Below are 15,853 nucleotides of genomic sequence, written 5' to 3'. Positions count from 1 at the left end.
TAACTCAGCGGGACAGGTAGCATCTCTGGAGAGAAAGAATGGTTTCGGGTCGAGGCCCTTCTTCAGATTTAGCATGGTAGGCAGCTCTGGAAGGTTACATTGCATGGTATCCAAGGAGAGATACAATAGCTCGATGGATAGAAAATTGGCTTCATGGAAGGAAGCAGAGGGTGATGGTGGAAGGTTGCTTCTCGGACTGGAGGCCTGTGACTTATGGTGTGCCTAGGGTTCAGTGCTGGGCTCGTTACTGTTTGTCATCTATAATCAATGATTTGAATGAGAACATACACAGCAAGATTAGCAAGTTTGCTAATGATACAAAAGTGGGCGGTTTTGCAGATAGTGAAGATGGTTGTGAAAACATTTCAGCAGGATCTGGATCAATTGGCCAAGTGGGCTGAGGAATAGTTGATGGAATTTAATACAGAGAAATGTGAGGTTTGCATTTTGTGAATTCTAACATGGGCAGGACCTACACAGTGAATGGTAGTGCTCTGGGGAGTGTTGTAGAGCAGAAGGATCTAGGAGTACAGGTGCATGGTTCCTTGAAGTTGGAGTCGCAGGTAGATTGGGTGGTCAAAAAGGCCATTGACACATCAATCAGTGTATTGAGTATAGAGTTGGGAGGTCATGTTGCAGTTGTATGAGACGTTGATGAGGCCACATTTGGAGTATTTTGTTAAGTTCTAGGCACCATGCTATAGGAAAGATGTTGTCAAGCTGGAAATGGTACAGAGAAGATTTACAATTATGTTGCCAGGACTAGAGGGTCTGAGCTACAGGGAGAGGCTGAGTGGGCTGGGACTCTTTTCCTTGGAGTGCAGGAGGATGAGCGGTGATCATATAGAGGTGTAAAAAATCAAGCGAGGAATAGATCGGGTACATGCACAGAGTCCCTTGCCCAGAGTAGATGAATCGAGGGCCAGAGGGCTTAGGTTTGTGAAGGGGAAAAGATTTAATAGGAACCGAAGGGGTACTTTTTCATACAAAGTTGTGATGGGTATATGGAACAAGCTGCCAGAGGAAGTAGCTGAGGCAGGGACCATCCCAATATATAAGAAACAGTTAAACAGGTACATGGATAGGGACAGGTTTGGAGGGATATGGACCAAACGCAGGCATGTGGGACTAGTATAGCTGGGACATGTTGGCCGGTGTGGGCAAGTTGGGCTGAAGGGCCTTTTTCCACATCGTATCACTCTATGATTCTAATATTACCAACGATCTGTTGTAGACCAACTTCCTTGATGTGCCAGCCATGAAAGCACACCAACGCCTCTCTTTCCACAGAAGAGTAAAGTGTGGCATGTCTCCAAAGGCTCTTAGCAACTCCAAATGCACTGTAGAACACCAACTGTCAGGTTGTATCACAGCTTGGTTTGGAAACAGCTCTGCCCAAGATTGCAGAAAGCTGCAGAGAGTTGTAGATGTAGCCCAGTCCATCACACAGACCAGACTTGCCACCATTGACTCCATGTACGTTTTACACTGCCTTGGGAGAACAGTCGTCATAATTATGGACCACTCATATTCCGATCGTTCTTAGTCTGGCAAATAGTGGACAAAGCCTTGAGATGAAAAGGCAAAACGTGCAAGATGAGGATAGAAGAGGCCCAGGACAGAAAGGTCTGTAAGGGAAGTGGAGGTAAAATGGTTAGCAACCGGGAGATCCAACAGACCTTGGTGGACCGAACACCTGTGAAATGGTTGCCTAATCTGGAAGGACAGCTGAGTGGGCAGGTGCGTGGCAGATGCAGTATAATATAGATAAATGTGAGGTTATCCACTTTAGCGGCAAAAACAAGGGGGCAGATTATTATCTCAATGGGGTTAGGTTAGATAAGGGGGAGGTGCAGCGAGACCTGGGTGTCCTTGTACACCGGTCACTGAAAGTTGGCTTCCAGGTACAGCAGGCAGTGAAGAAAGCTAATGGGATGTTGGCCTTTATAACAAGAGGATTTCAGTATAGGAGTAAAGAGGTTCTTCTGCAGTTGTATAGGGCTCTGGTGAGACCACATCTGGAGTATTGTGTACAGTTTTGGTCTCCTAATATGATGAAGGATATCCTTGTGATTGAAGCACTGCAGCGTAGGTTCACGAGATTGATCCCTGGGATGGCGGGACTGTCATATGAGGAAAGATTGAAAAGACCAGGCTTGTATTCACTGGAGTTTAGAAGGATGAGCGGGTATCTTATAGAAACATATAAAATTATAAAAGGACTGGACAAGCTAGATGCAGGAAAAATGTTCCCAATGTTGGGCGAGTCCAGAACCAGGGGCCACAGTCTTAGAATAAAGGGGAGCTCATTTAAGACTGAGGTGAGAAAAAAAAATTTCACCCAGAGAGTTGTGAATTTATGGAATTCCCTGCCACAGAGGGCAGTGGAGGCCAAATCACTGGATGGATTTAAGAGAGAGTTAAATAGAGCTCTAGGGGCAAATGGAGTCAAGGGATATGGGGAGAAGGCAGGCACGGGTTATTGATAGGGGACGATCAGCCATGATCGCAATGAATGGCGGTGCTGGCTTGAAGGGCCGAATGGCCTCGTCCTGCACCTATTTTCTATGTTTCTATGTCGCTGGATGGATGTGATGGAGGAGGTATAGAGACAACGGATATGGGGAGAGGCAGGAGAATGGGGTTGAGAGGACTAGATACATGAGCCATGATTGAATGGCGAAGTAGACTTGATGGGCCGAATGGCGGAATCAAGGGATGGCAGAATCAAGGGAAATGGGGGAAAGGCAGGGACGGGGTACTGATTGTGGATCATCAGCCATGATCACATTTAATGGCGGTGCTGGCTAGAAGGGCCAAATGGTCTACTCCTGCACCTATTTGCTATGAATCTATGAATGACCTAATTCTAGTTCTAAATCTTATGAACTTATGACAGGTGTTGCATCTTTCGCGATTGCAGGGGAAAGTACCTGGAGAGGGGATGGTTTGGTGGGAAGGGGTGAGTGAACCAGAGTTGTGGAGGGAGGGGTGTCAGCAGAAAGGGGTGTGGATGGGACGATGTGACTGGTGGGCTGCCAAACCTGCTGGAACACCTGGTTGCTAACGATGTTAATTCCCATTCCCCTTCCCATTCCAACCTTTCTGACCTGGGTCTCCCCCAATCACCATAGTGAGGCCACACACAAAATGGAGGAACAGCGCCTCTTATTGCACTCGGGCAGCTTACAACCCAACTGTGTGAACATTGAATTCTCAAATTTATGTAACTATTCCACAAATTTGCCCCTTCCCTCTCTCCCCCCCCCCCCCCCCCCCCCCCACCTGTGCCTCCCTCACCTGTGCCTCACCTGGATGAGTACCCATTTCTCCCTTCCTTTACCTTCTTTTACAAAATCATGAGAGGAATAGATTGGGAAAACGCACCGAATCACTTGCCCAGATTCAGGGAATTGAGGGCCTGAGGACATAGGTTTAAGGTGAGGGGGGAAATTTAATAGGAACCTGAGGGTAACTTTTTCACACGTGGGTGGTGGGTCTATGAAACAAGCTGCCGGAGGAGGTAGTTGAGGCAGGTACTATCGTAATGTTTAAGAAACATTTAGACAGGTACATGGATACGGACGGTTTATAGGCATATGGGCCAAATGCAGGTAGGTGGGACTAATGTAGATGGGACATATTGGCCAGTGTGGTAAGTTGGGCTGAAGGGCCTCTTTCCATGCTGTATGACTCTCCGATTCTATGACGGCTTCTTGTATCCTCAACTCTTTATCTCACGTTATCCCCCCCCCGCCCAACCCAATATCCACCTATCACTCACCAGGTTTAGTCTTGCCCTCTCCTCTTCTCCAGCTCTCTAACCTCCGCACCCACCACAATCGGTCTGAAGAAGGGTCCTGTCCTGAAACATCCCATTTCCATGCCCTCCAGAGACGCTGCCTGATCCGCTGATTTATCCCAGCACTGTGTCCTTTACAGCAACCACAGTTCCCTGTATCTAAAGCTGTTCACTGGACATCTGTTCACGTGAAAATAATAAATGAATACCAACAACTATGGTTCCCTCATCTTGCCTTCCTTCTCCCTCCTCCTTACTGGGTCATGAGGGTCTTTCACTCTCTCCCAATGTTCCTCCTGTCTCACTATTCCCTCTCCATCTCCCTCTCTCTCCCTTCCATCCCTTCCCTCTTTCTCTTCCCCTCTCTCTTTCTATCTATCCGTGTCTGACTGTCTATTCCTCTGTGTTTCTCTCATGTCATGACCCACTCTCCCCATTCTCTCTCCCTCCTTCCTGTTCTTTCCCCTACATCTCCCCCCCCCCCTTTCGCTCCATCTTCCTCTCCTCCCTTCCCCATCTCTCTCCATCTCCTCTTTCTCATGCTCCCCTCTCCATCTCTCCACAATCTTTCATCTGCCATCTCTCCCAACACTCACTCCTCTTCCCTGTCTCCCCACCTCCCCGTGTCCCACAGTTCACTGGAACCTCTCTGTGTCAACATGTTTATCAGCATTGATGGTGAAACTCACTCTGTGACCTTCTGTTGCTGATTTAAAGATCAGTCGGGAGTCAGACTCGCAGTCGGTGGAAGACTGAGATGGACACGAGAGAGATGGTGGCTGGCGTCCTGTTCCTCCTACTGGGGGTAGTGGGAGCAGCCCCGTGAGTACTGGTGGACAGGGGGCAGGGGGTGCGAATGTGGAGGGGGAGGTAGTGATCAACCAAAATCAGTACTACATTCTTGTTTTCTCCCCATATCCCTTGATTCCGCTAGCTCTAAGTGCTAATTCGCATTCTCTCTTGAAATCACCCAGTGAATTGGTCTCCGCTGCCCTGTGAGTGGGGGAGAGAGATACTGGGGGAGAGAGAGAGAGAGGGAAACTGGGGGAGGGAGACGGGGAGGGAGAGCGACTGGGGAAGACGGAGAGGGAGAAAGAAAGGCTGGGGAGAGAGATAAATTCTGTGGGAGAGAGACGGGAGAGCGAGGCTGGGGAGAGAGAGACGGGGGAAAGAGACGGGGAGAGAGACAAGGGGAGAGATGGGAGAGGGAGGGGGAAGATGGATGGGGAGGAGAGTGGGGAAGAGAGACGGGAGAGAGACAAGGGGAGAGATATGGGGAAAGGGGGCGAGAGTTAGGGGAGAAAGAAGGGGGAAGAGGGAGCGAGAGAGAGATGGGAAGGGGGAGAGAGAGACGGAGAGAGAGACGGGACAGAAAGATGGGGGAGAAAGAGATGGGGAAAGAGAAATGGGGTAAGAGATGGGAAGAAGAGAGAGACTGGGGGCAGAGAGATTCAGGGATGAGAGAGGCCAGTAGGAAAGAGAGGCTTGGGAGAGAAAGGGCAGCAGGGGAGAGCAAGAGAGGCTGGGGAAATAACAAGATCAGAGAGAGAGAGAGAGCGGGGAGGAAGAGAGAAAGTGAGAATGGGAAGGGAGGGAGAGAGGGAAACTGGGTAAGGAGAGAAAGAGATTGGGGAGAGAGAGAAGGAGAGGGAGAGGGAGAGAGAGAGAGATTCATGGGGAGGGATGTGCAGCCCCCTGTTCCTTCGCTCTGTTGCTGACACTCCCTCTACCTGCTGCTCTGCTCTATCACACGAAGTGGCAAATTCTGTGGAAGATCAGTGTCAGTCAGGGTGGGATCATCCAGTTTAAGAAGGAATCTGAACCGGCTTACTGAATAATAGAGCCAGGAATGGACATTGGACTGCTGGCAAATGATGCTGGAGAAGTAGTAATGGAAAATAAAGAGATGGTGGCTGAACTGAATACATCGTTTGTGCCTGTCTTCACAGTGGAAGACATTGTGAAACAATGTGATAGAAACGCAAGAGTCTGGGGCAGAAGTGAGTGCAGTCGTTATTGGAGGAGAAGGTGCTTGGGAAGCTGAACGGTCTGAGTGGTAGATAACTCACCTGGATAAAGATTTATAGTGTGAGGGAGTGATTTAATTTGGGGGTAAGCCATGTCAGTGGAGAATGGCCCCGTGGATTACTCAGCCTGCAACATGTGGGAGATCAGGGATATGGTCGGTGTCCCTGGTGACTACGTTTGCAGGAAGTGTGTCCAGCTACAGCTCCTGGCAGACCGCATTGAATGATTGGAGCTGCGGTTGGATTCATACTGGAGCATCCAAGATGCTGAGAGGGTCGTGAATAGCACATACAGTGAGTTGGTCACACCGCAGGTAAAAGTTAAGCGGACAGAAAGGGAACGGGTGGCCACTAGCCAGCGTAGCAGTAGGCAGGTAGGGCAGGCGTCCCCTGCGGTCATCTCCCTCCTAAACAGATATACCATTTTGGATACTGTTGGGGGAGATGCCTCATCAGGGGAAGGCAGCAGCAGCCAAGTTCATGGCACCATGGGTGGCTCTGCGGCACAGGAGGGGAGAAAAAAGAGTGGAAGGGCAATAGTAATAGGGGATTCAATTGTAAGGGGAATAGATAGGCATTTTGCAGCCGCAAATGAGACTCCAGGATGGTACGTTGCCTCCCTGGTGCAAGGGTCAGGGATGTCACTGAATGGCTGCAGAACATTCTGGAGGGGGAGGGTGAACAAGGTGAGGTCCTACAAGGTGAATTTATGGAGCTAGGAGATAAACTTAAAAGTAGGACGTCAAAGGTAATAATCTCTGGATTACTACCAGTGCCACGGGCTAGTCAGAGTAGAAATAGGAGGATATTGCAGATGAATACGTGGCTTGAAAAATGGTGCAAGGGGGAGGGAATCAAATTTCTAGGGCATTGGAACCAGTTCTGGGGGAGGTGGGACCAGTACAAACAGGACGGTCTGCACCTGGGCTGGAATGGAACCAATGTCCTTGGGGAAGTGTTTGCTAGTGCTGTCGGGGAGCATTTAAACTAATGTGGCAGGGGGGTGGGTGCAAGAGCAGAGAAACAGAGGGGTGTAAAATGAGGGTAGAAGCAATAGGTAGCAAGGTGAAAAGTAAAAGTGGCAGGCAGACAAATCCAGTGAAAATTTCAAAAAGGGTCACTTTTCAACATAATTGTATAAGGGGTAAGAGTGTTGTAAAAACAACCCTGAAGACTTTGTATCTTAATGCAAGGAGCATTCGTAATAAGGTGAATGAGTTGAATGTGCAGATAGTTATTAATGAATATGATATAGTTGGGATCATGGAGACATGGCTCCAGGGTGACCAAGGCTGGGAGCTGAACATCCAGGGATATTCAATATTCAGGAGGGATAGACAGAAAGGAAAAGGAGGCGGGGTAGCGTTGCTGGTTAGAGAGGAAATTAACGCAATAGAAAGGAAGGACATCAGCTTGGAGGATGTGGAATCGATATGGGTAGAGCTGCGAAACACTAAGGTGCAGAAAACGTTAGTGGGAGTTGTCTACAGGCCACCTAACAGTAGTAGTGGTTGGGGATGGCATCAAACAGGAAATTAGAAATGCGTGCAACAAAGGTAAAACAGTTATAATGGGTGACTTCAATCTACATATAGATTGGGTGAATCAAATTGGCAGGGGTGCTGAGGAAGAGGAATTCTTGGAATATATTCGGGATAATTTTCTAAACCAACATGTAGTGGAACCAACGAGAGAGCAGGCTATTCTAGACTGGGTATTGAGTAATGAGGAAGGGTTAGTTAGCAGGCTTGTTGTGCGTGGCCCCTTGGGCAACAGTGACCATAATATGGTTGAGTTCTTCATTAGGATGGAGAGTGACATTGTTAATTCAGAAACAAGGGTCCTGAACTTAAAGAAAGGTGACTTTGAGGGTATGAGACGTGAATTGGCCAAGATAGACTGGCAATTGATTCTTAAAGGGTTGACGCTAGATATGCAATGGAAGGCATTTAAAAACTGCATGGATGAACTACAAATATTGTTCATCCCAGTTTGGCAAAAGAATAAATCAGGGAAGGTAGTGCATCCGTGGATAACAAGGGAAATCAGGGATAGTATCAAAACAAAAGATGAAGCATACAAATTAGCCAGAAAATGCAGCCTACCAGAGGACTGGGAGAAATTCAGAGTCCAGCAGAGGAGGACAAAAGGCTTAATTAGGAAAGGGAAAATAGATTATGAAAGGAAACTGGCAGGGAACATAACACCTGACTACAAAAGTTTTTATAGATATGTGAAGAGGAAAAGATTAGTTAAAACAAATGTAGTTCCCTTGCAGTCAGAAACAGGCGAATTGATCATGGGGAACAAGGACATGGCAGACCAATTGAATAACTTCAGTCTGAAGAAGGGTTTCGGCCCGAAACATTGCCTATTTCCTTCGCTCCATAGATGCTGCTGTACCCGCTGAGTTTCTCCAGCCTTTTGTGTACCAATTGAATAACTACTTTGGTTCTGTCTTCACTAAGGAAGACATAAATAATCTACCGGTAATAGCAAGGGAAATCCAGGTTAGCCGGGAAGTGGTGTTAGGTAAATTGAATGGATTAAAAGCCGATAAATCCACAGGGCCAGATAAGTTGCATCACAGAGTACATAAGGAAGTAACCGCAGAAATATTGGATGCATTAGTAATAATTTTTCAGAACTCTTTAGATTCTGGAGTGTTTCCTGAGGACTGGAGGGTGGCTAATGTAACCCCACTTTTATAAAAGGGAGAGAGAAAACGGGTTAGATTCTGGTGTCAGTTATTAAGGATGGGATAGCAGCACATTTGGAAAGTGGTGAATTCATTGGACAAAGTCAGCATGGATTTAAGAAAGGTAAATCATGTCTGACGAATCTTATAGAATTTTTTGAGGATGTAACTAGTCGAGTGGATAAGGGAGAACCAGTGGATGTGTTATATCTTGACTTTCAGAAGGCTTTCGACAAGGTCCCACATAAGAGATTAGTATGCAAACTTAAAGCACACGGTATTGGGGGTTCAGTATTGATGTGGATAGAGAACTGGCTGGCAGACAGGAAGCAAAGAGTAGGAGTAAACGGGTCCTTTTCAGAATGGCAGGCAGTGACTAGTGGGGTACCGCAAGGCTCAGTGCTGGGACCCCAGCTATTTACAATATATATTAATGATCTGGATGAGGGAATTGAATGCAACATCTCCAAGTTTGCAGATGACACGAAGCTGGGGGGCAGTGTTAGCTGTGAGGAGGATGCTAGGAGGCTGCAAGGTGACTTGGATAGGTTGGGTGAGTGGGCAAATGCATGGCAGATGCAGTATAATGTGGATAAATGTGACGTTATCCACTTTGGTGGCAAAAACAGGAAAGTAGACTATTATCTGAATGGTTGCTGATTAGGAAAACGGGAGATGCAACGAGACCTGGGTGTCATGGTACACCAGTCATTGAAAGTAGGCATGCAGGTGCAGCAGGCAGTGAAAAATGCAAATAGTATGTTAGCATTCATAGCAAAAGGATTTGAGTATAAGAGCAGGGAAGTTCTACTGCAGTTGTACAGGGTCTTGGTGAGACCACACCTGGAGTATTGCGTACAGTTTTGGTCTCCTAATCTGAGGAAAGACATTCTTGCCATAGAGGGAGTACAGACAAGGTTCACCAGACTGATTCCTGGGATGTCAGGACTTTCATATGAAGAAAGATTGGGTAGACTCGGCTTGTCCTCGCTAGAATTTAGAAGATTGAGGGGGGGTCTTATAGAAACTTACAAAATTCTTAAGGGGTTGGACAGGCTAGATGCAGGAAGATTGTTCCCGATGTTGGGGAAGTCCAGAACTAGGGGTCACAGTTTAAGGATAAGAGGGAAGTCTTTTAGGACCGAGATGAGAAAATCATTTTTTAGACAGAGAGTGGTGAATCTGTGGAATTCTCTGCCACAGAAGGTAGTTGAGGCCAGTTCATTGGCTATATTTAAGAGGGGTTTTGATGTAGCCGTTGTGGCTAAAGGGAGCAGGGGGTATGGAGAGAAGGCAGGGATGGGATACCGAGTTGGATGATCAGCCATGATCATATTGAATGGCGGTGCAGGCTCGAAGGGCCGAATGGCCGACTCCTGCACCTATTTTTTATGTTTCTATGACCAGATGGACTACATCTCAAGGTTCTGAAAGAGGTAGCTGTAGAGATTGTGGAGGCATTAGTTGAGATTGTTCAAGAATCACAAGTCAGGAATGATTCCAGAGGAACTGAAAAATTGTAAATGTAACTGTACTGCTGTTGAAGGGTGCTAGGCAATAAAAGGAAATTATAGGCCGATTAGTCTGAATTCTGTGGTTGGTAAGATTTGACTCCATTATCAAGGATGTGGTTTTGAGGTATGATAACCACATGATAAAATAGGCTAATGTCAGAATTTTTGTTTTGTTAAGGAGAGATTTGGCTGTCTAATTTGTTGGAAGTTTTTCAGGAAATAGACAAAGCAGTCAGTGGAAGTTGTTTACTTATATTTTCAGAAGGCATTTGATAAGATGCTGCATTGTGAGGCCACTAAACAAGATAGGAGCCCATGGTTTTAGAGGCAAGGTACAAGTATGGTTAGAAGATTGGGTTGACTGGCTGAAGGCAAAGAGTGGGAATAAATCAGGAAGGCTGGTATAAATAAAGTCCTATCGTATTGTATTGCGTAGGGGGTCTTTTCTGGTTTGCTACTGGTAACTCGTGGTGATCCTCAGGAGTCAGTGTTGGATCTGCTACTTTTCACGTTACATATATTATTAATGATCTGGAAGATGGAATTGTTTAAGAAAGAACTGCAGATGTTGGAAAAAATGGAATTGATGGAAGATGGAATTGGTCGCGTTGTGACCAAATTTGTGATATTACAAAGGTTGGTGGAGGGGCAGGTAGTGCTGAGGTAGCAGGGATTCTGCTGAAGGACCTGGACAGGTTGGGAGAGTGGGCAAAGTGGCAAATGGAAGACAACGTATCAAAGTGCATGGTGATGCACTTAGGTAGTAATAATAAAGAAATAGATTATTTTCTAAATAAGGAGTGTATTCAGAAATTGGAGGTGCAAAGGGACTTGGGTGTGCTGGTGCATGTTAATTTGCAAGTTGAGTCAGAAGTAAGGAAGGTAAATGCAATGTTAGCATTAATTTTGTGCGGATGAGAATATCAAAGCAAAAATGTAATGCTGGGGACCGCATTTGGAATATTGTGACCAGATATGGGCCCCATGTCTGAGGAGGGATGTGGTGCTGGGGAGGGTCCAGAGGAGGTTAACAAGAATGATCTCACGGATGATTGGGTTGACGTGTGAGGAGCGTTTGACGGCACTGGGCCTGTACTCGGGATTTGAAGGATGGGGGGGGGGGGGGGGGGGGGGAATCTAATTTAAACCTACTGAATAATGAAAGACATGGATAGGGTGGATGTGGAGAGGATGTTTCCAGTCATGGGAGAGTCTAGGACCAGGGCACAAGCTCAGAATAAAAGGACGTACCTTTAAAAAGAAGAGGAAGAATTTCTTCGGCTAGAAGGTGGTTAATCTGTGGAATTTAATGCCAAAGAGTTCTATGGAGGCCAAGTCATTGGATAATTTAAAAACAGAAATTGATAGGTTCTTGATAGTAAGGGTGTCAGGGGTTATGGCGAGAAAGGGGGAGAATGGGATTGAGAGGGAGAAAGAGAACAGTCATAATCAAATGGTGGAGCAAACAGGATGGACCAAATGGCCTAATGCTGCTCCCAAGTTATATGATCATATGATAGATGACAGAGGCTTATGGTGGAAGGACAATATTCAGGCTGGAGGTCTGTGACCAGTGGAATTCCACAGGGATCTGTGCTGTGATCTCAGCTTTTTATGATTTATACAAACAAATGTAACAGATGTAAACTTTTCCCATTCCCAATCCGACCTCTCTGTCCTGGGTCTCCTCCATTGCCAGAGTGAGCAACAGCGGAAATTGGAGGAACAGCATCTCATATTCCGTCTGGGGACCTTGCGTCCGTATGGCATTAACATTGAATTCTCCCAATTTTGCTAGCCCTTGCTGTCTCCTCCCCTTCCTTAACCCTCTAGCTGTCTCCTCCCACCCTCCCACCCGCCCGCCCTCGGGCTCCTCCCCCTCCTCCCCTTTTCCTTCTTTCTCCCACCCCCCATCAGTCTGAAGAAGGGTTTCGGCCCGAAACGTCGCCTATTTCCTTCGCTCCATAGATGCTGCTGCACCCGCTGAGTTTCCCCAGCAATTTTGTGTACCTTGGATGTACACTTAGACAGGTTGATTAGTAAGTTTGCCATCAACATTGCTGGAGTCATGAAATGGGTGGAAGGCTGACAAAGTATACAGCGGGGTATAGATCAGCCTCTAATAATTTACTTCAAATGGGACTAGATGCAATCTTGGTGAGCCTGGACAAGGTGGGCCGAAGGGCCTGATTCCATGCTGTACAGCTCTAAGACTCCATGGGTGTCACAGTTTGGGGTGAGGGGTCTCTTGGGTGGAAGTTTTCCTGACTGCCTCCCCCACCCCCCCCCACTTTCTCTACCCAGGCACGTGCTGGTCCTGATCCCGTCGGAGATCCAGCTGGGAAGCCCGGAGAAGTTGTGCGTCGTGCAGCCGGCCGGAGAGGGGGGGAGTGGGGGCTCCCTCGGGGTGACTTTGTTCTACGCCCGAGCCAACATCACCCTCCTCCAGCTGGAGACGCAGGACATCGGAGCCCACGGCTGCATCCAGTTCACGGTGAGCGAAGGGGTGAGGCATGTGGGGGGGGGGGGAATTGCGGGTGGAGAGAGGGCCCGCAGGAAGGAGAGAGACTTCCGGGGGGAGACAGCGAGTGGGCAGATGGGGAAGGGGATACTGCGGGGTGGGTGAGACAGTGGTGGGCGGCAGACTGGTCGGGGGGACACGCCAGAGGTGGGAGACTTGGGGGGGGGGGGACGGGGACTGTAGAGGGGTGAGCCAGCAGGTGGGGGGGGGGGCGGGGGAGAGACTGTACGGGTGAGCTCTGTGGGGGGTGGGGGTGAGGGAGACTTGAGGGGGGAGAGTCTGTGGTAGGGGGATGATGCAGAGAGCCCACAGAGAGAGGAGAGACTGGGGATGTGGAGGCAATGACCTGGGGTGATGGGGTGAGATGTTCCAGAGAGATGGGGTGGAGACAGAGAGAGAGAGATAGAGACAGATAGATATTTTATTATCACACATGATATGTCACAGTGAAAATCTTCGTTTTGCATACCTGCGAAACCCACCGCGGGCCCGTCCTTGGCCGCCAGTCGCTAGGCCTTCCTCACTCTTGGCGGTTACTGGTTGGTGCCTCACCCCCCGCGGCCGCTCCTCACCCCCCTGCGGCCCCTCCTCACTCTCCGATGGCCCTCCTCGCTCCAAGCGATTAGACAATAAACAATAGGTGCAGGAGTAGGCCATTCGCCCCTTCGAGTCAGCACCGCCATTCACTGTGATCATGGCTGATCATCCCCAATCTGTACCCCGTTCCTGCCTTCGCCCCATATCCTTTGACTCTGCTATTTGTAAGAGCTCTATTTAACTCTCTCTTAAAAGCTTCCAGAGAACCGGCCTCCACCGCCTTCTGAGGCAGAGAATCCCACAGATTCACAACTCTCTGGGTGAAAAGGTCTTTCCTCATGGCCAACCCCTTATTCTTAAACCATGGCCCCTGGTTCTGGACCCCCTACATCAGGAACATGTTTCCTGCCTCTAGCGTGTCCAATCCCTTAATAATCCTATTTGTTTCAATAAGATATCCTCTCATCCTTCTAAATTCCAATGTATACAAGCCCAGTCGCTCCATTATTTCAACATGTGACAGTCCCGCCATCCCGGGAATTAACCTTGTGCACCCACGCTTCACTCCCTCAATAGCAAGAAAGTCCTTCCTCAAATTTGGAGACCAGAACTGCATACATTACTCCAGGTGTGGTCTCACTAGGGCGCTGTACAACTGCAGAAGGACCTCTATACTCCCATACCCAACTCCTCTTGTTATGAAGGCCAACATGTCATTCGCTTTCTTCACTGCCAATAACTGATGAAAAAGGACCCACAGATCTTGTTGTACTTCCCCTTTTCCCAACGACACCATTCAGATAATAATCTGCCTATCTGTTCTTGCCACCAAAGTGGATAACTTCACTTTTATCCACATTAAACTGCATCTGCCATGCATCTGCCCACTCACCCAATGTGTCCAAGTCACCTTGCAGCCTCATAGCATCCTCACAGTTCACACGGCCATCCAGCTTTCTGTCATCCGCAAATTTACTAATGTTACTTTTAATCTCTTCATCTAAATCATTGATATATATTGTAAATATCTGCGATCCCAGCACCGAGCCTTGCGGTATGTACCCCACTAGTCACTGCCTGCCATTCTGAAAGGGACCCGTTAATCCCTACTCTCTGTTTCCTAACTGCCAACCAACTTTCTATTCATGTCAGTACCCTACCCCCAATACAATGTGCTCTTATTTTGCCCACTAATCTCCTATGTGCTGGTGGGTCCCACCTCGCTCTCGCGGCACGGGTCCCATCGATGTCTGCGGCAGTCAAGCCAGGCCGACTGGAGGGTTTGGTTCCGCTCGGCGGGAATACTCCTGGCCTTTCTGTTCACCGGGAACAGGGGAGGGTGGGAGCAGGGGCGGGATTTATGTGTCTACTTGCCCCACCGCACGCCTCGCTCCTGAATAGCCTCGTGCTGTCCCCTGTGCAGGCACCGGAGGTGGAACTGGGAAATGAATGGAATTCAGTGGCCACAGTCACGGTGATCGGATCTGGGGAATTGGCCGCGATCAACATCACCAAGAAGGTTCTCCTGAAGAAGTACCATTCTCTGACCTTTGTGCAGACCGACAAACCCGTCTACAAACCAGGGCAGACAGGTGGGTGGTGAGGACACACATAGACACTGCAATAGTCTGTACACTCAGCATCCACCGCACCATCCTCAGTGTTAGCCTGTGCACTTGAAACCCGCTGCACCGCACCCATTGTTGGTCCGTGCACTCGGCATCCACCACACGCATTGTTGGTCCGTGAACTTGACATCCACCACACGCATTGTTGGTCCGTGCACTCAGCATCCACCACACCCATTGTTGGTCCGTGCACTCAGCATCCACCACACCCATTGTTGGTCCGTGCACTCAGCATCCACCACACCCATTGTTGGTCCGTGAACTTGACAACCACCATATTACCCTCATTGATAATCTGTGCACTCAACATCTATCACTCCATCATCATTGTTAATTCGTGCCCTTGACATCTGCTGCTTTACACTTCTTTACAATTTTACTTCGGAGTCACGTGAGTGACTACGTGAAGAACCCGCCAGGACGCATGCGTGCCATATCGCTACACGCATTGCGAAACGACAGGCGGGGTGGAACGACGTTCCCCCATAGCGGCAAGTTTAAAAGCCGGGACCGACAGGTAAGTGGTTACTCTGCGGTCATTATTGTTCCCATACTGTTTCACAGGTGGGGAAACGATGGATAAATCCAAAAAGTCAACAAGAGCTGCAACAAAGCTGGCTGGGGAGGACCGCGGAGTTGCGGGCAGCCAGTAGCGGCTGACGGCACAGGAATCACCCGTAATGGGATCAGCTGTGCCCGACTTCGCCCCCGCACCGGCCAGATCAACCCCGCGGCCGGGCGGGAAGGCAAAACGAAAAACAAACAGAGCCGTTGACTCTGATGAGTCCGACTTTGAGGAGCCGCGAGTGGCCAGCGATCGTGAGTGCTGGAGCCGAATGGAGCGGCTTATGGAGCAGATGCTCCAACGTGACAGACTCAGGGAGATGGAGTCTAGTCACCATGGGTTATACAAAACACCCACAGCAGCACCTTACGTAGGGCTGCACAGTGCATCTCCCGCGTCAGAGGGGAGTACTGGGGGTCAATTCTGGGCTGACCCTGAAGAGGGGTTTGCCGAACAAACTACAAGTGTGCAGGGGGTGCAGGAAGGAGAAAACCTACTGGACATGGTGTCCAAATGCATACAGCCAGATCAGACTGGACGAAACCTAGAACAGAAACTAGC

The 15,853-nt window shown here is 48.6% G+C and overlaps 1 protein-coding gene across 1 annotated transcript in view; it reads left to right on the top strand.

Annotated features, from left to right (window-relative positions):
* Nucleotides 1-4,469: 4,469 nt before the first annotated feature.
* LOC116967005 (alpha-2-macroglobulin-like protein 1) overlaps nucleotides 4,470-15,853 on the top strand; it is a 107,722-nt gene continuing 96,338 nt past the window's right edge. Inside the window, 3 exon segments of the mRNA XM_033013426.1 lie at nucleotides 4,470-4,624; nucleotides 12,346-12,535; nucleotides 14,523-14,691. Of these exon segments, the coding sequence (XP_032869317.1) occupies nucleotides 4,560-4,624; nucleotides 12,346-12,535; nucleotides 14,523-14,691 (424 nt within the window). The 5' untranslated portion in view covers nucleotides 4,470-4,559.

This window comes from Amblyraja radiata, chromosome 38 (genome assembly GCF_010909765.2).
Source record: "Amblyraja radiata isolate CabotCenter1 chromosome 38, sAmbRad1.1.pri, whole genome shotgun sequence".
Taxonomy (NCBI): domain Eukaryota; kingdom Metazoa; phylum Chordata; class Chondrichthyes; order Rajiformes; family Rajidae; genus Amblyraja; species Amblyraja radiata.
Note: the sequence above shows the minus strand (reverse complement) of the source record. Positions and strands in the feature narration are given on the sequence as shown.